General features: G+C 47.6%; 1 protein-coding gene across 3 annotated transcripts in view; it reads left to right on the top strand.

The window, feature by feature from the left end:
• Positions 1 to 23,712, top strand: part of KNL1 (kinetochore scaffold 1) — a 431,776-nt gene that overhangs the window by 141,792 nt on the left and 266,272 nt on the right. For all 3 annotated transcript variants that reach the window (XM_063947793.1, XM_063947791.1, XM_063947792.1), the window contains 2 exons: positions 9,006 to 9,067; positions 17,736 to 17,788. In XM_063947793.1, coding sequence (XP_063803863.1) covers positions 9,006 to 9,067; positions 17,736 to 17,788 — 115 coding nt within the window. The remainder of the gene's footprint in view (positions 1 to 9,005; positions 9,068 to 17,735; positions 17,789 to 23,712) is intronic.

The following is a 23,712-nucleotide window of genomic DNA, read 5'->3' as shown; positions in this document are numbered from 1 at the left end:
CCTCCTCTGCCTCTCATACCAAAAGTATTGAGAATTATACGGCAAAGAGGCGTAAGAACGATACTAGTGGTTCCGGATTGGCCAAGAAGGACTTGGTACCCGGAACTTCAAGAGATGATCACGGAAGATCCGTGGCCTCTACCTCTAAGGAGGGACTTGCTTCAGCAGGGTCCCTGTCTGTTTCAAGACTTACCGCGGCTGCGTTTGACGGCATGGCGGTTGAACGCCGGATCCTAATGGAAAAAGGCATGCCGGAAGAAGTCATTCCTACTTTGATTAAAGCAAGGAAAGAAGTAACCGTGCAACATTATCACCGAATTTGGCGAAAATATGTTGCGTGGTGCGAAGATCGGAGTGCTCCGACGGAGGAATTTCAACTGGGTCGATTCCTACATTTCCTGCAATCAGGATTGTCTATGGGTCTCAAATTGGGATCTATTAAGGTTCAAATTTCGGCCCTGTCGATTTTCTTTCAAAAAGAATTGGCTTCAGTCCCTGAAGTCCAGACCTTTGTTAAGGGAGTGCTGCATATACAGCCCCCTGTGGTGCCTCCAGTGGCACCGTGGGATCTCAATGTAGTTTTGGATTTTCTAAAATCTCATTGGTTTGAACCACTAAATAAGGTGGATTTGAAATATCTCACTTGGAAAGTGACCATGCTTCTAGCCCTGGCTTCTGCCAGGAGAGTGTCAGAATTGGCAGCTTTATCTTACAAAAGCCCATATCTGATTTTCCATTCGGACAGGGCAGAACTGCGGACTCGTCCGCATTTTCTCCCTAAGGTGGTGTCAGCATTTCATCTGAACCAGCCTATTGTAGTGCCTGCGGCTACAAGTGACTTGGAGGACTCCAAGTTACTGGACGTTGTCAGAGCATTAAGAATATATATTGCAAGAACAGCTGGAGTCAGAAAATCTGACTCGTTGTTTATATTGTATGCACCCAACAAGATGGGTGCTCCTGCGTCTAAGCAGACGATTGCTCGTTGGATCTGTAGCACAATCCAACTGGCACATTCTGTGGCAGGCCTGCCACAGCCTAAATCTGTAAAGGCCCACTCCACACGGAAGGTGGGCTCATCTTGGGCGGCTGCCCGAGGGGTCTCGGCATTACAACTTTGCCGAGCAGCTACGTGGTCAGGGGAGAACACGTTTGTAAAATTTTACAAATTTGATACTCTGGCTAAGGAGGACCTGGAGTTCTCTCATTCGGTGCTGCAGAGTCATCCGCACTCTCCCGCCCGTTTGGGAGCTTTGGTATAATCCCCATGGTCCTTTCAGGAACCCCAGCATCCACTAGGACGATAGAGAAAATAAGATTTTACTTACCGATAAATCTATTTCTCGGAGTCCGTAGTGGATGCTGGGCGCCCATCCCAAGTGCGGATTATCTGCATAAATTGTACATAGTTATTGTTAACTTATTCGGGTTATTGTTGTTGGAAGCCATCTTTCAGAGGCTCCGCTGTTATCATACTGTTAACTGGGTTTAGATCACAAGTTGTACGGTGTGATTGGTGTGGCTGGTATGAGTCTTACCCGGGATTCAAAATCCTCCCTTATTGTGTACGCTCGTCCGGGCACAGTACCTAACTGGAGTCTGGAGGAGGGTCATAGGGGGAGGAGCCAGTGCACACCACCTGATCGGAAAAAGCTTTACTTTTTGTGCCCTGTCTCCTGCGGAGCCGCTATTCCCCATGGTCCTTTCAGGAACCCCAGCATCCACTACGGACTCCGAGAAATAGATTTATCGGTAAGTAAAATCTTATTTTTAGTCAAGATCTTAAAATCCTGGTTGAGGAGTGATATAGGGTGGTATGACCCTACCAGGGTGGGATCCTTTCCGAGTTTCACAAGTACAATTATTTTTGCCTCATTAAAACGAAGGGGAGTCTCCCCGTTGTAAGGATATGATTATAGAGCTTTGGTAGAATGGGGAGTATATAAGCATCCAGCATCTTATAGAATTTGGCACTGAAACCGTCAGGACCAGGGCTCTTTCCATTAGGAATAGACGTAATAGTGGCTCGGACTTCATCATCGGTGATAGGATCATCTAATAAATCCCTCTCCTCCGACGTGAGTTCCGGCAACTGTGTTTAGTTCAAAAAGGATTGTCCATCTATTTCATTGTCAGTGCCCACAGTATATAAGGATTTATAAAAGTGCATGAAAGCAGAGCAGTTGTCATTGGGATTAGAAAGAATAGTTCCTGAACTGTGTAATGCATCGACCCATGTTTTTGTTCCGAGGCCCTCTGACAAGATTAGCCAGAAGTTTCCCTGACTTATTCCCCCATCTATGAAACTTATTTCTACCGTAGTCATAGCTGGTTTGGGCTTGTTTGGTAAGAAATGTATCATAAATTTGTTTTGCTATGAGGTATGTTTTTTTATTTTTATGGATAGGACTATCGCATTGTTTATAGGTACGATAAGCAAGCGCGAGTGCCGCACTCGGTTCCTGTAATTTAGAGTAAAATTTCTTGCGTTTTTAGAGTTGACATAGGAAATGTGTCCTCTAAGGACAGCTTTAGAGGCCCCCCCAAAAAGTGGAAAATTAGATTCTTGTTCCAAATTGTCAGTGACGTAGTTAAGCCAGGTATGTTTTAAGATGAAATAAAAAATCCTCAGAATAAAGATACTCTGGAAATCTCCAACATTTGGAGATACATTGAGGTAAAGCTAAATGTTGGGACAAGATTATGGGGACATGGTCTGATATAATTATATCTATAATGGAGGTGTGAGAAACTTTAAAGAAAAGATGTTTAGACAAGAAAAGATAATCGATGCAAGAGTGGGTGGAGGGTGGATGTGAGTAAAAAGAGTAGTCTCGATGGAGAGGGTGATGTATGCGCCAATGGTCTAGTAAAGCAAGTTGAGAACAAAAAGAGAAAAGAAGATTAGGAGATGGGCCGGGTCTTTTGGTACTCACCCCAGACCTGTCCATGGATGGATCGACGACCGCGTTGAAGTCACCCCCTAAAACTAAATTCTGACCACCCAAGATAAAAATCTCTGTAGAATAAATCTCTGCATAAAGAGTTAGATCCAGTGAGTGCATGAAGGTTCAAAAAAGTATATATCGTATTATCAATAGAAACATCTAATAGGATAAATCTACCCTCAGGATCAACAAATTTTTTAACGATTGAATATTGAAGATTCCTATGAAAAAGAATAGCAACACCCCTGGTTTTGTTGGTATACGGAGCAGAGATACAATCCAATCCAGGGGGCTTTTAAGGAAATCTAGGATTCGTGTACCCAATGCGTCTCCTGTAAAAATACAATGTGAGGGGTCATACGAGAAAAATGTGCGAGTACCTTTTTATGTTTAACGGGGCTATTAAGATCCTCCACGTTCCAGGATATTATATTGAAATCAAAAAGTGGAGCAACTACCGGGCCAGGAGGTTGGGAGGGAACATGGTTTGTCATACTACCCTATCCCCACAGATGGAAAGTAGAGTAAAAAAATTATATAGGTAAAACGGTGTCCCTCCTTGTCCCAGCGAGCAAAGAGGGGGTAACCTATGGAGGATCGAGACACATCATCACAACAGGCAGAAAAACCCCAAAACAACCAAACAATAACCTCAACCTCACAAACACGTGACAAGTAAAGTCATAACCTCTGGCATACATATATGGTATTCCAACATTTTTCCCTTAACACTGTGTGACCCATAGGTGATAATTGAAAAGGAGTGCCCACTTTAAATATTACTTAGCAGTCCAGTATCAGGATGCGCAAAATGAGCCTTCGCCGCCAATGGATCATTGAAGAAAAGTGGTTTTCCATTTACAAAAACTCAAAGGCGAGCTGGATATAGCAACGAGAACTTGACTTTGTCTTTAACCAACTGTTTGCATAGTGGAGCGAAATCTCTGCGTTTATTAGCGACGTAGTTGGCCAATTAAAATGGAACGTGATACACGTACCCCCAATAGTGCAGTGGCAGATCCACAAATGCCCCCACAGTGGCAGATCCACAAATGCCCCCACAGTGGCAGATCCACAAATGTCCCCACAGTGGCAGATCCACAAATGCCCCCACAGTGCCAGATCCACAAATGCCCCCACAGTGTCAGATCCACAAATGCCCCTACTGTGCCCACCCCACTGTGCTGCTTACCGCTGCTGCTGCTCCATCCGGCGGTGTCTCGGGGGCCAGGACAGGGAGGAGAGCGCGGCTATGTCGGGCGGCGGCGGTGTGTAGGACTTCAAATCAGCCGCTGGTTCGTGAGCCAATCAGAGCTCGCGGACTGGCAGCGGCGGCTCCTGATTGGCTGCCGGTCCGCAAGCTCTGTTTGGCTCACGAACCGGTGGCTTGTTTAAAGTCCTACACGCTGCCGCCCGACAAAGCCGCGCTCTCCTCCCTGCCCTGACAGCTGAGACACGTTGCTGCCGGACTGAGCGGCGGCGCTTCTCACTGACACAAGTGGGTGGGCCGGAGCAAATGGCTTCGTGGGCCTTATGGCCCGCTGGCCGGAGGTTACCCACCCCTGGTCTAAGAGCTTGGTTTTATCTGCGTAGTTGAGGATTCTCATAATAACAGGGCCAGGGAATCTCTGCGCTCAGGTCCTATTCTATGAGCACTTTCAATGGCCAAGGGTGATCCTTTGAGGCCCATGGTTAACTTTTCTGGTTGCCAGTTATAAATAAGGTCTAGCAGCTCATATCCCTTTACCGATTCCGGAATGCCCACCACCCTCAGGTTGTTTCTGCGGCTCCGATTCTCCAAATCATCAAGCTAATCATTGAGGCCTTTAATTTCCTTATTTTGGGCCTCTATAGTGGTCTGTGCAGACTGTAGGTCATCTTCCAACGTTGAAACCCTCTGCTCGACTTCATCTAAGCGACCATTATGGTGGGTTAGTTGGGTCAAAGTGGAGTCTATGGCCTCTTTAATGCCCGCAAGCTTCTCATATAGGAGAGGCCCCAGCACTGCTGCAGTGTCTGTAGGTTTAATTTTAGGCGGTTTAGTGTTTGTACGTTTTCGTTGAGATCTAGATTGAGTGGTGGAGCAGCTAGAATCGGAAGAATTTCTGTGAAGGGTGTCCTCACGAGCGCCTTGGGTAGGACCAGAGGAGGACATTGGTGTGGACACCATGAACTTTTCCATGTGAGGTCATAAGAGACAAAAATAGATTACATGCAATTGTTTTGGTTGCAGAGAGTAGATTTGTGAGGGCCACACCAGTGAAAAGGATGATCTAGAGAGCTACATTACAAAAAAGTAGATGCATAGGTCAAAGTTCTGTGTAGCAGTTGTGTGTAGGAGTAATTTGTCTGAGTAATACACGTTACATCTCGATGCGGTAGGGTATATAAACAGGAGAAGATGGCGATCAATAGGTCGTAAAATATGTATCACAGCGCCTCTCCCAAAAATAGCGGAGTCTCTGGTATAGTATCGTTTATAAAAAGTCACAAAGCGTAGCTAGGATGACAAATACCAGACTCTGCTGTTGGGGGAGCCAGAGAGCAGTATGCGAGTTGCTTAAATGAGAGTCTGGTAAGTGAAATTATGGCATAAAAGTCAGTTGCATATAGAGTGTACTCGCTGCGTAAGAAATCTGTTCAGGTACCACTTAAGAGGTCTTGCAGGTGATGGGAAGAGTATGTGAGAAGGTTGGATGGAGTGCAGCAGTGGAATCCTGCGATCTCTCCCCACAGGCTGCAGTGACAGTGTCCAGGGATTAGGACCCCTCAAAGCCTTTATGTGGGGTACTGAGGGAGTCCACAGCCAGGGTGCTGACAGCTAGGAGTAGCCTCTGTTGGGTTCCAGACGTGCTGTTGCCATGGTCCGCGGACTACCGCGCCGAGTGTGCACATTTTCCGGGTTCAGTCTGCAACTCGAGCCCGCGGCTTCAGCAGGGTGACTAGGCCACGGCCTGTAAGTGCGGGAGGCCTCGTCTCCGGAGCCCGGGATTGACACCCTCCTGGTCAGCAGAGGTGCGGGCAGCAGATGGAGCACAAGGGGAGGTAATACATGTGCTAGAAGTCCTGGTATTTGGCCCGGAAAGCAGGAGCTCCTTCAGGCTGCTTCCTCTCACAAAGCAAGCTAGGCCACGCCCCCTATTGAATTATTCTTAATCATGAAGCACATTATTTTGGATCTGGAGATTCAACCAGTCAGTCAATGCCAAGCAGTATCTCTTTTATCATTCGTAGATCTCCATGACCTTTACTTTTATACTAGGTGATTCATGGCGCTCTTCACACACTATGCCCCCTTAACCCTTGCACGCCCTTGTGGCGTGCAATATTTGCATTATATGGAGTATTACCTCTAATCATAATTGTGTGAGTGGTTAAATATTACACATACAAAGGGCGTGCGATGGTTACGGGGTCGTAGCCCCTTGCAATGGAGTAAACAGCGCGCACAGGGCCTGATGAATCACCTAGTAGGTGCTGTGGTTGGGGTAGGGATAGTTGCAGGGGTGCTGCGGGTGGGGGAGGGGTGGTTGCAGGGGTGCCGCGGGTGGGGGAGGGGTGGCGTGGGTGGGGGTCCGGAGCCACAGTGGGTGAGGGAGGAGCGGTTGTGGGGGTGCCACGGGTGGGTGCGATTGGGGGAGGGGGTCTGTAGCCACCGCGAATGGGGGAGGGGGTGTGGGGGTACTGCGAGTGGGGGAGGGGCGGGTAATGATTCTCCTCCTGGAATCAACTAAGCTGCTGACCTCCCTTTGGCAGTGGCTCTCCCGGAGACTCGCACAGCAGGCAAGCAGCCAGTCACTATTGTTAGCGCTGGTGTCCCAACGCGCCGCGTTACAGGGAAGAAGATGCACTCAATAAAGTAGAGCTCCCAGCAGCACTTAGCGCCTGAATGCTTAGATGATAAGGGCTGCTGGGCGTCTACTTCCCTGTAATGCGGCATGTTGGGACCCCCGGCGCTGGCAGAACTGACTGACTTGCTGAATCAATGTAAAAGGTGAGAGTGCTGTGCAGCATCAGTGACACTGCGTACCCACTGCACAGCACTGTCACCTTTTAAATTGATTCAGTGTCCAGACTTTACCCTCCGCGATATCACCCACCTCTATCCGTTACATTAGCCATCTTTGGGCTTCCAGGCTGGCAGCCTAGGTGCTGTGTTGCGGAGTCTGGGGCTCTGGGCACGACTGTAGCAGGGAGGCACTTCTGTGACCTCCCGTGCAGAGGAGGCTCAGGGAGTATGCGGTGCAGGGAGGGCTATGAAAGCCTTCCGCTGCATCGCTTTCATACACATCTATGTCGGTGGCCGCAGCAGCTTTTGTTCCACCTGCGCAACGGCTAGGGAGTGGGGATTGTTGATGCCGAAGGGGGCCGGCGGACTGGCAGCAGGACATAGGATGCTGCAGTAAAAGTATTTTTCCCCCCCTATCTACAGCGCAGAGACTTGCTGCAGATGCAGTGGCATACCCTCCAACTGTACCTTTTTGGCAGGTACATATTTTTTCAATGGTCTGTACTGATTTTTGACTCTCCAAACTTCCATTGAAAGTATCTGGAAAAGTGGCGTGGCCATGCCACTGTACCTGTGGCCACGCCCCCTTTTCGAATTTGTACCGATTTTTATGTGTAAATTGTTGGAGGGTATGTTGCTGCAGATGTGTGGATCTGGAGCTGCAACTCTATTGGCCCCATTGTTAATCCTGCTCTGGGAATACACAGCAGCCAAAGGGCAGAGCCTCCCATTGGATGTAACCTGTGTGGGCGAGAAACGCTCTCCCAATCAGCTGTGGACTGGGTGTGATAGACGTGCTGCTAACCCAATGAGAGCTCCTAGCCACGCCCAGCGTTATACACAGAATCACAGAGTCACAGATCTGGGCTATTATATAGGAGGTTCCTGTGCTGTTCAACACTGAGGGGCAGATTTATTAAGCCTGGTGAAGTGATAAAGTGGAAGGTGATAACGCACCAGCCAATCGGCTCCTAACTTCCATGTCACAGGCTGGGTTTGAAAAATGACAGTTGGGAGCTGACTGGCTGGTCCTTTATCACCTTCCACTTTATCACTTCACCAGGCTTAATAAATCTGCCCCTGAGAACTTGTTCTGTATTTTGAGATGTCACTTCCAGTTCTTGTCTCCCCTTTGGTCTGGAGTAGATTTCAGGGCTTGATGGCATAATTGCAATCTTCAGTTAAAGTTCCTATTGCTGTGGGGTCACAGACTTCTCTAGATCAGCATCAGATTTTCACAAAACACCAAGAACTATAAACCCACTTTTTATGATGGCATTTTAAAGGCTGGCGGCATTTCAGTCCCTACAGTTTACCACGCTGCAAAAAGTTATTTGATAGTTAACCCATCAAAAGGTGGTCCTGAGTAACTTCATCCTCAATAAATCGCTATAATCGCTGTGCAGTCATTATGGCGATGGAAGAATGTGCACCTGGTTTAAATGTCTGCATTGTGAATATCGGCAGCTCATTTCAGTGTTTGGTTTTGCCTGTGATTAGGGCTAAATTCACCTAAAAATGCATTCCCAATGTTGATAATGTCCATGTGGACATCGAGAACATGGTTCTCCTCTATAACCTACTTTATAGTAATGCAACCAATAAATAAACTTTGAGATGGGCCCTATCACCTGTCCTTTCTCCTAAAGTACAGACTGTCAGCATCTTAAAGTAACCCCTCCCCCATTACACCTGTCGCCACCACAGGTCAGTTAGCCTGACATACTAAGCCTGTACCATGCTTGTCAACCTACATGCTAATATTGGCCGCTACCACCATTTGCTGTCTACATAAATGTTTCCATAATGCACACAGTTTCTATTTCTTCTTGCTGGTGGGAGGGAAGGGATTTTATTTTTATTACTGATACAGGATTTGAAAAGACTGCAATTAATGAAGTTTCCTCACAGTGGTCACAGATCCTCTGTAAAGTCCTTAATTCCTTGTTGCATTGTAAAAGCAGATGTGGGCACACGTGGTGGGAATGTTACCTATAGTTTTATGTTCCTTTTTGTTACGGGCCCCTAACATTATTGATATTTTACAGGATTCTACTCTTGAAAAGCGGCGGAAAAGTTCTCGGCGAGTGAGCTTTGCTGAGACTATAAGGTAGTGTAAAGTTCATTGAAGGCTTCTTAAGTATTTTACATATGCTGTCCGTAACTCTAGGCTAGCATTAAATGAGTCTTCAGCTTCATCCTTACATAATTATCAATAATTACCCCTGGACACATTTCTCCAAAAGTAAGCCAGACATTCGGTAAGAAATAATGATTCAAAACATTGTTTGCTTTTCCTTATGTTGTAAGTTTTTTTTTTGGGGGGGGGGACTTAGGCAGAGGAATTACTTGTTGATCATATCACTGTCCTTTTTTACTTGTTTTCTTTTACGTCCTAGTGGATACTCTGAATCCATTTAGTACCATGGGTTATCGATGAGTCCACTAGGAGCCATGGGAACTTTAAGAAATTGATAGTGTGCGCAGTCTCCTCCCTCTATGCCCCTCCTACCAGACTCAGTTTAGAAAATGTGCCCGGAGGAGCCGGTCACATCTCTGAAAGCTCCTGAAGAGTTTTCTGCATTTGTCTGTGTTTGGGTTGTTTTTCAGGCCGGACTGGATGGCACCGGACTGCCTGCTTCATGGGACTTAGGGAGGGGGAACGGCACCTCTCTCAGGGTTAATGGTCCCATTCCCCGCTGACAGGACACTAGCTTCCTAGGAAACTATTTGCAAGCCCCACCACGGCGAGCGTACATTCCTGCAGCACGCCGCCACCCCTAACAGAGCCAGAAGAGTGGTGAGTACAAAGCCGGCGTCCCGGTTAGTGTGTCGCCGGCCATTATGGTGGCATGAGGGTACGGAGACGCACTGCTTCTAAACGGGATGGACTGCGGCTTCCACTGTGTAAGGGCACAGACACTGAACAGCGAACACAGTACCCAGACTGGCAGCAAAGCCATAAAAGGAATCTGTCTCCATTTTATACACTTAGACACATACAGCCAGTATAAAAAAAGAGCTGGAAGACTGCACGCCATTGAAGGGGCAGGGCTTCATTATGAGAGGATCCAGCAGCTCACCAAAGCCATTTTCCCTCTGCAGCTGACTGACGCTGACTGACAGGGACACGCAGCTCCTCCGGAGAGGCTCCAGATTACCTCAGCGGTACCAACGGGTTATAGCAGTGGGGGAGCGATTATCAGTGTACAAAGTCCCTAATCTAGGTACTTAGTCTGCAACCTGGCTAAGCTTGGCATTAGCGTTAAGGGTGCCGTGTGCTTGTTCCATACTCCCTCTCTCTCTCCCTGGAAGTTCTCTTTGTGAGTTAATTGTGCTTTTAACCTTTTCCTGTGTGTGTGCGGTCACTGATGCAGTATGTCAGGCAAAGAGTGTGTTTCATGTAAGGCACAGTGTTCGTTTTCCCCAGGGGATTCACTAGTGTGTACTCAATGTAGTGTCCCTTCCCAGGCAAGTGTGGCAGAACCAGCGTGGCTGGACTCCATTAAGGGAATGATTTCCACAATCTCTACTAAGTTATCTCGTTCCGAGAAGGAGACACAATACTTAACTCAATCGCAAGCCCCACCACGGCGAGCGTACATTCCCGCAGCACTCTGCCACCCCTAACAGGTTAGCAGGTCGCCGGCTATTATGGCGGCATGAGGGTAGGAGTGCAGATCTGAGTTCAGGGTGCGTCTCCAGGCTCAGATCAGCATTGCTGCACCGCTATGATGGGAGAGCGGAGCCGTTTTTAAACTACCCACACTGGCACAGCGCTTACAGGGGCTCTGACCCACTGTTAAGCACCAAAATCACCTCAGCCAGTATAAAAAAACCCAAAAAAAAACGGGAAGACCGCGCACCATTGAGGGAGCGGGGCTTCACTATGAGCGGATCCAGCATTTTCCTTCTGCAGCTTACACAGACAGACTGGCAGGGAAACACAGCTCCTCCACAAGGACTCCAGATTATTTCAGTGGTACCAGGGGGTCATAGCAAAGGAGGGGGGGGGCATTATTAGAATACTAAGATGATGTGTCAGACGCAGAGGAGGGTGAGGTGGACTCGGGAGGGGGGGATGCAGCTCTGTCACAGGGAATACAGGCCCTGATAGAAGCTGTTAGAGACGTCCTGCACATTCCTGACAAAGTGACAGAGGAAGATGAGGAATCTTATTTTAATGTAAAAAAGATATCCTCTGCTACTTTCCCTGCATCTAAGGAATTAAATTCCCTATTTGAAGAAACTTGGATTAATCCTGACAAGAAGTTTCAGATCCCTAAAAGGTTACTAGCATCCTTCCCTTTTTCTCAGGATAATAGAAAACAATGGGAAGACCCACCGATTGTTGATGCATCGGTTTCTCGGTTGTCACGTTAGATAATCTTACTTGTCTCGGTGGCAGCCTCCTTAAAGGACACGGCTGACCGCAAGATTGAGACCACTCTCAAATCTCTGTACACAGCTGTGGGGGTGGCCCAGAGACCCACTATAGCTTGTGCATGGATCACTAGGGCCATTGCAAAATGGTCAGGTAACCTAATTGAGGGGTTAGATTCCTTACCCAGAGGGGAGATAGTTTTAGTCCTACAGCATATATGGGACTCTGCACATTTTATGGTGGAGGCCATAAGAAGCTTGCTCCATGCATGCACAACTGCTACGGCAGTGTCAGCACGCAGGGGCCTATGGCTATGTCAGTGGACTGCGTATGCGGATTCCAAAAAATGTGTGGAAAGCCTACCATTCACAGGTGAGGCCCTGTTTGGAGCTTTACTAGATACGTGGATTTCCAAGGCTACGGCGGGTAAGACTACATACCTTCCTTCTGCAGCCCCCCCCCAGCTATGAAGAGCTACTCTGCTCCAACTATGCAGTCCTTTCGTACAGCAAAATTTAAAAATAAAACCAAAGGTGGTTCTACAGCCTTCAAAGGCATTAGAGGTCAACCCAGAAAACAAGCAACTGCAGGTTCACAGGAACAGAACTTGGGTTCTGTTTCCTCAAAGAATTTAGCATGACGGTAGAAGGCAGGCAGGGTGAGCCCGATTTTGAGAGATTTCAGTCACATATGGGTGAGATCATGCCAGGATCCCTGAGTCAAAGAGCTCATCGCCCAGGGGTACAGACTGGAGTTTCAGGAACTCCCACTTCACAGATTCTTCAAATCAGGCTGACCAGCTTCTCAGTAGGCAAGTATAATTTTACAGGATGCAATTCAAAAACTGGTACAGACTCTGGTCATTGTTCCAGTTCCAACTCTGCTACAGAATAAAGGTTAATATTACAACCGGTTTGTGGTACTGAAACCGGACGGTTCGGTAAGACCCATTTTAAGCCTCAAGTCACTGAACCTGTATTTACGGATGTTAAAATTCAAGATGGAGTCTCTGAGAGCGGTGATCTCGTGTCTGAAGGAAGGGGCAATCTTGTCTCTGGATATCAAGGTAGCGTACCTTCATGTCCCAATCTGGCCGCCTCATCAGGCTTATCTAAGGTTTGCATTACAGGACTGTCACTACCAGTTCCAGGCCCTGCTATTTGGCCTCTCCACGGCACCGAGGCTGTTCACCAAGGTGATGGCAGAGATGATGTTTCTCCTCCGCAAACAGGGAGTGAACATAATCCCGTACCTGGACGATCTGCTGATAAAAGCACCATCTAGGGAGCGGTTGTTGGACAAAATTGCCCTCTAAATTCGACTACTCCGGGATCACGGGTGGATTCTGAACCTACCAAAATCTTACCTGGAACCAACACGCAGGCTTCCGTTCCTGGGGATGATACTGAATATGGAGGCACAGAAGGTATTCCTTCCATTGGAAAAGGCATTGGTAATCCATTCGATGGTGCGGGATGTTCTAAAACCAACCCGGATATCGTTGCATCTATGCATTCGCCTTCTGTGAAAGATGTTAGCCGCTTACGAGGTGCTGCAGTACAGAAGGTTTTTACGCAAGGTCCTTCCAGCTGGATCTGTTGAACAAATGGTCCATATCGCATCTCCACTGGCACCAGAGGATGCGTATGTCACCAAGAGTCAGGATTTCTCTTCTGTGGTGGCTTCAGACTTCTCACCCGACAGAGGGTTGAAGATTTGGGATTCAAAATTGGATTCTGCGAACCACAGATGCAAGCCTCAGAGGTTGGTTAGCAGTCACCCAGGGGGCACACTTCCAAGGAAAATAGCCAAGTCAGGAAACCGTTCTTCCAATCACCATTGTGGAACTAAGAGCCATATATAACGCCCTTCTACAGGCATCACATCTTCAAGATCAGGCCATCCAGGTTCAGTCGGACATTGTGACGGCGGTAACTTATATAAACCGACAGGGCGGAACGAAGAGCAGAGCCAGAGGTAACAAGGATTCTCCTGTGGACAGAAAGACACGCTGTGGCGTTGTCCTCAATCTTAATTCCGGTTGTAGACCACTGGGAAGCAGACTTCTTCAGCAGACAAGACCTCCACCCAGGAGAGTGGGGCCTTCGCCCGGAAGTGTTCGGGTGCTTGACACGTCGGTGGGAAATTTAACAGATCGACATGTTGGCCTCTCGTCTCAACAAGAAGCTCAGGCGGTATTGTTCAAGGTCGAGAGACCCACAGGCAGTGGCAGTGGACGCTCTGGTCACTCCATGGGTGTATCAGATGGTGTATGGGTTTCCACCACTTCCATTGATCCCAAGAATTCTCAAAAGAATTCAAAGGGAAAAGGTTCAAGCAATTCTCATTGCTCTGGATTGTCCGAGAAGGGCTTGGTACGCAGATCTACTGGAAATGCTCTTGGAGGATCCGTGGCCTCTACCTCTTCTAGAGGATCTTCTGCAACAGGGGCCGTTCGTCTCTCAAGACTTAACACAGCTACGTTTGATTGCATGAATGTTGAGCGTCAAATTCTAGCCCGGAAAGGCATTCAGGACAGGGTAATTCCTACCTTGATCCAAGCCAGAAAAGGGGTAACGTCTAAATATTAACACCGTATTTGGAGAAAATACTTCTCTTGGTGTGATAACAGGAATTTTCCTGCGGTGCAGTTTGAACTGGGACGTCTTCTGCGTTTTCTGCAGTCAGGTGTGGATGTGGGCCTACGCCTGGGCTCCATAAAAGTCCAGATTTCGTCCTTATCCATTTTATTCCAGAAATAGTTGGTTTCCCTCCCTGAGGTTCAGACGTTCTTGAAAGGGGATGCAGTCACTTTACCTCCAATCATAATCCCGACGGACTATATACCGACACCCATTGACCGATGGTCGAAATCCCGACAAGGTCTAAATACCGACACGGACTAAATACCGACATGTAAAATACCGACAAGGTCTAAATACCGACATGTAAAATGCCGACAGGTCGAAATACCGACACAAGTTTTTCATGATTTTTTTCATTAAAACCGACTTGTTCATACTTTACCGTCCCAGTGGACCTGGAGGGGGAATATAATAGTGTGCCGAGCGCAGCGAGGCACCGTGCCCGAAGCATGGCGAGCGCAGCGAGGTGACGCGGTACACTTTATATGGTGTCCATGTTGATTTATGTCGACATACACACAAAAAAACATCAAAAAATGCATGTCGGTATTTCGACCTGTCGGCATTTTACATGTCGGTATTTAGACCTTGTCGGTATTTTACATGTCGGTATTTAGTCCGTGTCGGTATTTAGACCTTGTCGGGATTTCGACCATCGGTCAATGGGTGTCGGTATATAGACCGTCGGGATTATGATTGGCGGGATTTCATACCGATCCCCTTGAAAGGTGTTCTGCACATCCAACCGCCCTATGTGCCTCCCACGGCACCTTGGGATCTCAACGTGGTGTTGCAGTTTCTACAATCTGAATGGTTTGAGCCTTTACAGGAGGTTGACGTAAAGTTTCTACCGTGGAAGACCATCACACTGTTGGCTTTGGCTTCTGTAAGACGTGTGTTGGAATTGGGGCGTTGTGTCATAAGAGCCCCTATTTGATTTTTCATGAAGATAGAGCTGAACTCCGAACTCGTCAGCAATTTCTTCCTAAGGTGGTGTCTGCGTTTCATATCAACCAACCTATTGTGGTTACAGACACCTCTACTACTTCAGAGTCCCTGGATATTGTGAGGGCTTTGAAAATCTATGTGAAGCGGACAGCGCATCACAGAAAATCAGACTCGCTGTTTGTGTCAGGCTTACTATCCAGCATGATTACTCTACGGCAGGTTTGGCGGTTCCTAAATCTGTACAGGCCCACTCTACTAGGTCGATGGATTCTTCCTGGGCGGCTGCCCGGGGTGTCTCGGCTTTACAGCTCTGACGAGCGGCTACTTGGTCATGTTCGAACACATTTGCTAAGTTCTACAAGTTCGATTCTTTGTCCTCGGGGGACCTTCAGTTTGGTCAATCAGTTCTGCAGGAACCTCAGCACTCTCCCACCCGGTTTGGGAGCTTTGGTACATCCCCATGGTACTAAATGGACCCCAGCATCCTCTAGGACGTAAGAGAAAATAGGATTTTAATTACTTACCGGTAAAGCCTTTTCTCGTAGTCCGTAGAGGCACTTTGGTATCTCAATTTGGTGCTGCATTTCTTCCAGTCGGATTGGTTTGAACCGTTACAGGAGGTTGACTTAAAGTACCTTACGTGGAAGACCGTCACACTGTTGGCCTTGGCTTCAGCAAGACTTGTGTCGGAGCTAGGGGCGTTTTCTCATAAGCCCCTACCTAATTTTCCATGAGGACAGAGCTGAACTCAGAACTCGTCAGCAATTTCTTCCTAAGATGGTTTCGTCTGCGTTTCACATCAACTAGCCTATTGTGGTTCCAGTTGTTACGGACACCTCTGCTATTTCAAAGTCTTTGGCTGTTGTGAGGGCTTTGAAGGTGTATGTAAAGAGAACAGCTCATCACAGGAAATCGGACTCGCTGTTCGTTCTCTATGATCCCAATAAAATTGGGTGTCCTGCTTCAAAGCAGTCAATTGCACGCTGGATCAGGCTCCCTATCCAGCTTGCTTATTCCACGGCAGGCTTGCCGTTTCCAAAATCTGTACAGGCCCACTACTTGGTCGGTGGTTTCTTGGGCGGCTGCCTGGGGTGTCTCTGCATTACAGCTCTGCTGCGCAGTTATTTGGTCAGGTTCGAACACATTTGCTAAGTTTTACAAGTTCAATACATTGGCCTCTGACGACCTTCAGTTTGGTCAGTCAGTTCTGCAGGAACCTCAGCTCTGTTCAACCTGGTTTAGGAGCTTTGGTACGTCCCTATGGTACTAAGTGGATTCCTAGAATCCCATAGGATGTAAGAGAAAATAGGATTTTAATTACCTACCGGTAAATCCTTTTATCGTAGTCAGTAGGGGATACGGACTACGCCTGCCAAGTGCTTCGTTCTTCCTGTACTGTTACTTGGTTAAGTATTCTGGTTTGTTCAGCTGTTGCTGTTCATGTTTCAAGTTTGGTTAGCATGGCTTTCTTCTTGTTTTGTGTGTGCTGGTTCGTAACCTCACCGCTTTCCTTATCTAAGTATGTCTCTCAAAATACACACTAGTGAACCCCCTGGGGAAGAGAAACACTGTGCCTTACATGAAACACACTCTTTGCCTGACATACTGCAGCAGTGACAGAACACACACACACAGGAAAAGGTTCAAAGCATAATTAACCCACAATGAGCCCTTTCAGGAAGACACAGAGTGAATATGGAACCAGCACACAATGCCCTTAACGCTAATGCCAAGCTTAGCCGGTTCGCAGACTAAGTACCTAGATTAGGGACTTAGTACACTGATAATCGCTCTCCCCATGCTATAACCCCCTGGTACCGCTGAGGTAACCTGGAGTCTTCCTACTCCTCTCTCTTTTTTTTATTTTTTTTATTTATTTTATACTGGCTGTATGTGTCTAAGTTCATAAAATGGAGACAGACTCCTCTTATGGCTTTGTTGCCAGTCTGGGTACTGTGTTCGCTGTTCAGCGTCTGTGTCCTTACACAGCGGAAGCCGCAGTGCGTCTCCGTACCCTCATGCCGCCATAATGGCCGGCGACCTGCTAACCGGGACGCCGGCTTAGTACTCACCACTCTTCATTCTTCTGGCTCTATTAGGGGTGGCGGCGTGCTGCGGGAATGTACGCTTGCCGTAGTGGGGCTTGCAAATAGTACCCTCAGGAGCTAGTGTCCTGTCAGTGGGGAACGGGACCATTAACCCTGAGAGAGGTTGGGCCCCCCTCCCCCTAAGTCCCACGAAGTAGGCAGGCTGTTATCATCCAGTTCTGCCTGAAAACAAACAAACGATAAATGCAGAAATCTCTTCACGAGCTTCCAGAGATGTGACCAGCTCCTGCGGGCACATTTTCTAAACAGAGTCTGGTAGGAGGGGCATAGAGGTATGAGCCAGCCCACACTATCCATTTCTTAAAGTGACCATGGCTCCTAGAGGACCCGTCAATAACCTATGGTACTATATGTATTCCCAGTATCCCCTACGGACTACGAGAAAAAGATTTACCGGCAGGTAATTAAAATCTTATTTTTCACATATTTCTGGATGTTGGGATCCAGATAAAAGGCCTATAGGTTACAAATGTAATTTAATAAACTGTTCATTTAGGCCGAAAAGTGAATGTAAAATTTTTAACATTAAAATAATGTTTCGTAAGCCAGACAAACAGTTTTGTTTTTATTGTTGGTGACTTTAACATGTAATATTATTTTAAACTTGTGTATTTTCTGTAGAGACCTTTTAAAGGAAACACAATTCTTAGCAATGATAATCAATGTTTTAATAAAATGTTCTGTCCTCGACAGAGTTTTCACTCCAGAGCCACCAGCAACTGCAGCAGCTGATACTAAGATTACCGGTAAGCATTATGCTTTGTGTCAAGTGGAACAACAATGTTTTTGGCTAATTGCGGAATGGTTGAACTGTCCAGTACCATTTGTATGTAAGGACAGTGTTTATGGTTTAGCTATAGGTTTGTTTTCACATCCCTTTTATTATTACAAGGCAGATACCCCTGGAACCTCTACAAATTGATTCATCTTGTAAATTTTCCTTTTGAAAACCACATTCTGCAACCTGACTGATTATTCTGGTGTAGGCTACCAAAATGAACATATATGTTCATACAGTATATGCAGTATGTGGAATCCGTGATGCTGGGTACCTGTAAGTTACGTGAGAGCAATAAATATTAGGTTAATAGTAACTCTACTTAATAGTAGCTCTTCTTAAACACTTTGCCTCCACTGGAGTTGTATTCTCTCATTGGGGTTGCAGATCACACAAACGCGTTGGAAGGGAGTAACGCCACCCATCGCATTCAGTAAATAGCCGTGTAACTTTGTAGTTGAAGGGTACTGGATGCTACCTCTGACAGCAGTAAAGCAATAAAGAGTTTGCTTTTATTGTATCCAATGGTATGTAAATAACATGATCAATTATAGTACAGTCCTAGTTCAGAATATGAATTGTTTGATTCAGTTCTGTTATTGTAGAAGAGGATTAAGTCAACCTAAAGCTATCGCTACTTAAACCGGTGACGTACTAATGAAATGCATATGCTGTATTATATACTTTTATGCTCATACCATGTAATTCTTGATTTTTCGGGTAAGTGGGAATAGTGATCGGAGCTTTCCAGATAAAAATTTAACTGAGTGTGCAGTCACAATTGGTTTAAACAGACACTGAGCTGCCATCTTCAGACTCCCTGTACATATTGCCTCATAATTTTTCCTAAAAGACTGTAAACATTGCAGTCACTAGACCATATATTTATTTATATTTTTTTATTTTTCTGGTTGTGCTTTCCGGTCTTATTCCCAGCAGGTCCTAAAAACAAATAACCAATATATTCTGGTGTCTGGCTGCTTTTGGAGTTTATTGGATCGCCCTTGTGCATCAATTAGCCAGCGGTAGCAATTAAATTCCCCCATTAGGATGGCTTAAAACATCTGTGATTTCTGTTCTCCCTATTAATAGTTAATTACTCATTTTTTTATTTCTTATTTACTATGGATGTACTTGTATTGCATTTCCAAAGCCAGTATAATGTTTCTCTGACGTCCTAGTGGATGCTGGGAACTCCGTAAGGACCATGGGGAATAGCGGTTCCGCAGGAGACTGGGCACAACTAAAGAAAGCGTTAGGACTACCTGGTGTGCACTGGCTCCTCCCTCTATGACCCTCCTCCAGACCTCAGTTAGAATTTTGTGCCCGGCTGAGCTGGATGCACACTAGGGCAGGGGTGGCCAACCAGCCAGAGACAAAGAGCCAAGAAATCTTGTTAGGTACATCAAAGAGCCGACTTCGAGCCGAAGGCGCACTTGCAAAAATGGGGTGTGACCTTGTGCCTGCTAGGCCACGCCCATGGTATAAAATACATTGAAAAAGCCAGATCCAACATAAAATACAATGAAAAAGCCACTTCTACATCAAATAATTGAAAAGGCCAGATTCGCATAAAATATATTGAAAAGCTAGATTCACATAATACACTTCAGTTCCCCCATGTGTCACTCCGTCCAGCCAGCACCCGCCTGTGTCACTCCAGCCAGCATCCGCCTGTGTCACTCCAGCCAGCTCCCTCATGTGTATTTGGCTCCCTCAGTTCTCAGTCTACGTAGTGCTGCTGCTGCATGTCTGGCTGGAGTGCAGCGGTTTACAGATCTCTTGTGGTCACGTGACTGAGTGTTGGGAGCCACATTTGAGTAAAGAAAGAGCCGCATGTGGCTCTAGAGCCACGCGTTGGCCACCACTGCACTAGGGGCTCTCCTGAGCTCTTAGAAAAAAGTTTAATTTAGGTTTTTTATTTTCAGTGAGATCTGCTGCCAACAGACTCACTGCTACGAGGGACTAAGGGGAGAGAAGCGAACCTACCTGCTTGCAGCTAGCTTGGGCTTCTAGGCTACTGGACACCATTAGCTCCAGAGGGATCGAACACAGGCCCAGCCTCGGTCGTCCGGTGCCGCGCCGCCGTCCCCCTTACAGAGCCAGAAGCAAGAAGAGGGTCCTGGAAATCGGCGGCAGAAGACTTCGGTCTTCATCAAGGTAGCGCACAGCACTGCAGCTGTGCGCTTTTGCTTCCCATGCACACCTCACACTCCGGTCACTGATGGGTGCAGGGCGCGGGGGGGGGGGGGGGGCGCCCTGGGCTGCAATATTGAGTACCTTGGCTGGCAAATAACACATAATATAGTCATAGAGACTATATATGTGTAAAATACCCCTGCCAGGTATACATAGAAAAAAGCGGGAGAAGTCCGCCGAAAAAGGGGTGGGGCTATCTCCCTCAGCACACTGGCGCCATTTTCCCTCACAGCTCCGCTGGAAGGATCGCTCCCAGGCTCTCCCCTGCAGTTTCCAGACTACATAGGGTAAAAAAGAGAGGGGGGGCACTAAATTTAGGCGCAATATTGTGTATACAAGCAGCTATTGGGAAAAATCACTCAGTTATAGTGTTAATCCCTGTGTTATATAGCGCTGTTGGTGTGTGCTGGCATACTCTCTCTCTGTCTCCCCAAAGGGCTTTGTGGGGTCCTGTCCTCAGTCAGAGTATTCCCTGTGTATGTGCGGTGTGTCTGTACCGCTGTGTCGACATGTTTGATGAGGAGGCTTATGTGGAGGCGGAGCAGGTGCCAATAAATGTGATGTCACACCCTGCGGGGTCGACACCTGAGTGGATGGTTATGCGGAAAGAATTACGCGACAGTGTCGACTCCTTACATAAAAGGTTTGACGACATAGCAGATGTGGGACAGCCGGCTTCTCAGCCTGTGCCTGCCCAGACGTCTCTAAAGCCATCAGGGGCTCTAAAACGCCCGCTACCTCAGATGGCAGACACAGATGTCGACACGGATACTGACTCCAGTGTCGACGATGATGAGACTAGTGTACATTCCAATAGAGCCACCCGGTACATGATTACGGCAATGAAAAATGTGTTGCATATTTCTGATATTACCCCAGGTACCACAAAAAAGGGTATTATGTTTGGGGAGAAAAAACTACCAGTGGTTTTTCCCCCATCTGATGAATTTAATGAAGTGTGTGAAGAAGCGTGGGCTTCCCACGATAAGAAACTGGTAATTTCTAAAAAGTTTCTAATGGCGTACCCTTTCCCGCCAGAGGACAGGTCACGTTGGGAGACATCCCCTAGGGTGGATAAAGCGCTCACACGTCTGTCAAAAAAGGTGGCACTACCGTCTCCGGACACGGCCGCCCTAAAGGAACCTGCAGATAGAAAGCAGGAGGCTATCCTGAAGTCTGTATATACACACTCAGGAATTATACTGAGACCGGCTATTGCTTCAGCATGGATGTGCAGTGCTGCAGCTGCGTGGTCAGATTCCCTGTCGGAAAACATTGATACCCTAGACAGGGACACTATATTGCTAACCATAGAGCATATTAAAGACGCTGTCTTGTACATGAGAAATGCACAGAGGGATATTTGCCGGCTGGCATCTAAAATAAACGCAATGTCCATTTCTGCCAGGAGAGGATTGTGGACTCGGCAGTGGACAGGAGATGCAGATTCTAAAAGGCACATGGAAGTATTGCCTTACAAGGGTGAGGAGTTGTTTGGGGATGGTCTCTCGGTCCTCGTTTCCACAGCAACAGCTGGGAAGTCAGCATTTTTACCCCATGTTCCCTCACAGCCAAAGAAAGCACCGTATTATCAGGTACAGTCCTTTCGGCCCCAGAAAGGCAAGCGGGTTAGAGGCGCGTCCTTTCTGCCCAGAGGCAGAGGTAGAGGGAAAAAGCTGCAACATACAGTCAGTTCCCAGGAACAAAAGTCCTCCCCCGCTTCCTCTAAGTCCACCGCATGACGCTGGGGCTCCACAGGCGGAGCCAGGTACGGTGGGGGCCCGTCTCAAGAACTTCAGCGACCAGTGGGCTCGCCTCACGGGTGGGTCCCTGGATTCTACAAGTAGTATCTCAGGGGAACAAGCTGGAATTCGAGACGTCTCCCCCTCGCCGTTTCCTCAAATCTGCCTTGCCGACAGCTCCCCCGGACAGGGAGGCAGTGCTGGAGGCGATTCACAAGCTGTATTCTCAGCAGGTGATAATCAAGGTACCCCTCCAACAAGGACGGGGTTACTATTCCACAATGTTTGTGGTACCGAAACCGGACGGTTCGGTGAGACCCATTTTAAATTTAAAATCCTTGAACACTTATATAAGAAGGTTCAAGTTCAAGATGGAATCACTCAGGGCGGTGATTGCGAGCCTGGACGAGGGGGATTCCATGGTATCACTGGACATCAAGGATGCTTACCTGCATGTCCCCATTTACCCTCCTCACCAGGAGTACCTCAGATTTGTGGTACAGGACTGTCATTACCAATTCCAGACGTTGCCGTTTGGTCTGTCCACGGCACCGAGGGTATTTACCAGGGTAATGGCCGAAATGATGATACTCCTTCGGAGAAAGGGAGTTTTAATTATCCCGTACTTGGATGATCTCCTTATAAAGGCGAGGTCCAGGGAACAGTTGTTGATCGGTGTAGCACTAGCTCGGGAAGTGCTACAACAGCACGGCTGGATCCTGAACATTCCGAAGTCGCAGCTGGTTCCTACAACGCGTCTACTGTTCCTGGGGATGGTTCTGGACACAGAACAGAAAAAAGTATTTCTCCCGGAGGAGAAGGCCAAGGAGTTGTCATCTCTAGTCAGAGACCTCCTAAAGCCAAAACAGGTGTCTGTGCACCACTGCACGTGAGTCCTGGGAAAGATGGTGGCTTCTTACGAAGCAATTCCATTCGGAAGGTTCCATGCAAGGATCTTGCAGTGGGATCTGTTGGACAAATGGTCCGGATCGCATCTTCAGATGCATCGGCTGATAACCCTGTCTCCAAGGACCAGGGTGTCGCTGTTGTGGTGGCTGCAGAGTGCTCATCTTCTAGAGGGCCGCAGATTCGGCATACAGGACTGGGTCCTGGTGACCACGGATGCCAGCCTTCGAGGTTGGGGGGCAGTCACACAGGGAAGAAACTTCCAGGGACTATGGACAAGTCAGTAGACTTCCCTACACATAAATATTCTGGAACTAAGGGCCATTTACAATGCCCTAAGTCAGGCAAGACCCCTGCTTCAACACCATCTGGTGCTGATCCAGTCAGACAACATCACGGCGGTCGCTCATGTAAACCTACAGGGCGGCACAAGAAGCAGGATGGCAATGGCAGAAGCCACAAGGATTCTCCGATGGGCGGAAAATCATGTGTTAGCACTGTCAGCAGTGTTCATTCCCGGAGTGGACAACTGGGAAGCAGACTTTCTCAGCAGACACGACCTCCACCCGGGAGAGTGGGGACTTCATCCAGAAGTCTTCCAAATGATTGTACACCGGTGGGAAAGGCCACAGGTGGACATGATGGCGTCCCGCCTCAACAAAAAGCTAAGAAGATATTGCGCCAGGTCAAGGGACCCTCAGGCGATGGCTTTGGACGCTCTAGTGACACCGTGGCTGTACCAGTCGGTTTATGTGTTCCCTCCTCTGCCTCTCATACTCAAGGTACTTAGACTAATAAGAAGGAGAGGAGTAAGAACTATACTCATTGTTCCGGATTGGCCAAGAAGAGCTTGGTACCCAGATCTTCAAGAAATGATCTCAGAGGACCCATGGCCTCTGCCGCTCAGACAGGACCTGCTGCAGCAGGGGCCCTGTCTGTTCCAAGACTTACCGCGGCTGCGTTTGACGGCATAGCGGTTGAACGCCGGATCCTGAAGGAAAAGGGCATTCCGGAGGAAGTTATACCTACTCTTATTAAAGCTAGG

This window comes from Pseudophryne corroboree, chromosome 12, assembly GCF_028390025.1.
Source record: "Pseudophryne corroboree isolate aPseCor3 chromosome 12, aPseCor3.hap2, whole genome shotgun sequence".
Taxonomy (NCBI): domain Eukaryota; kingdom Metazoa; phylum Chordata; class Amphibia; order Anura; family Myobatrachidae; genus Pseudophryne; species Pseudophryne corroboree.
The sequence above is the reverse complement of the archived record's forward strand: the minus strand, read 5'-3'. Positions and strand labels throughout refer to the sequence as shown.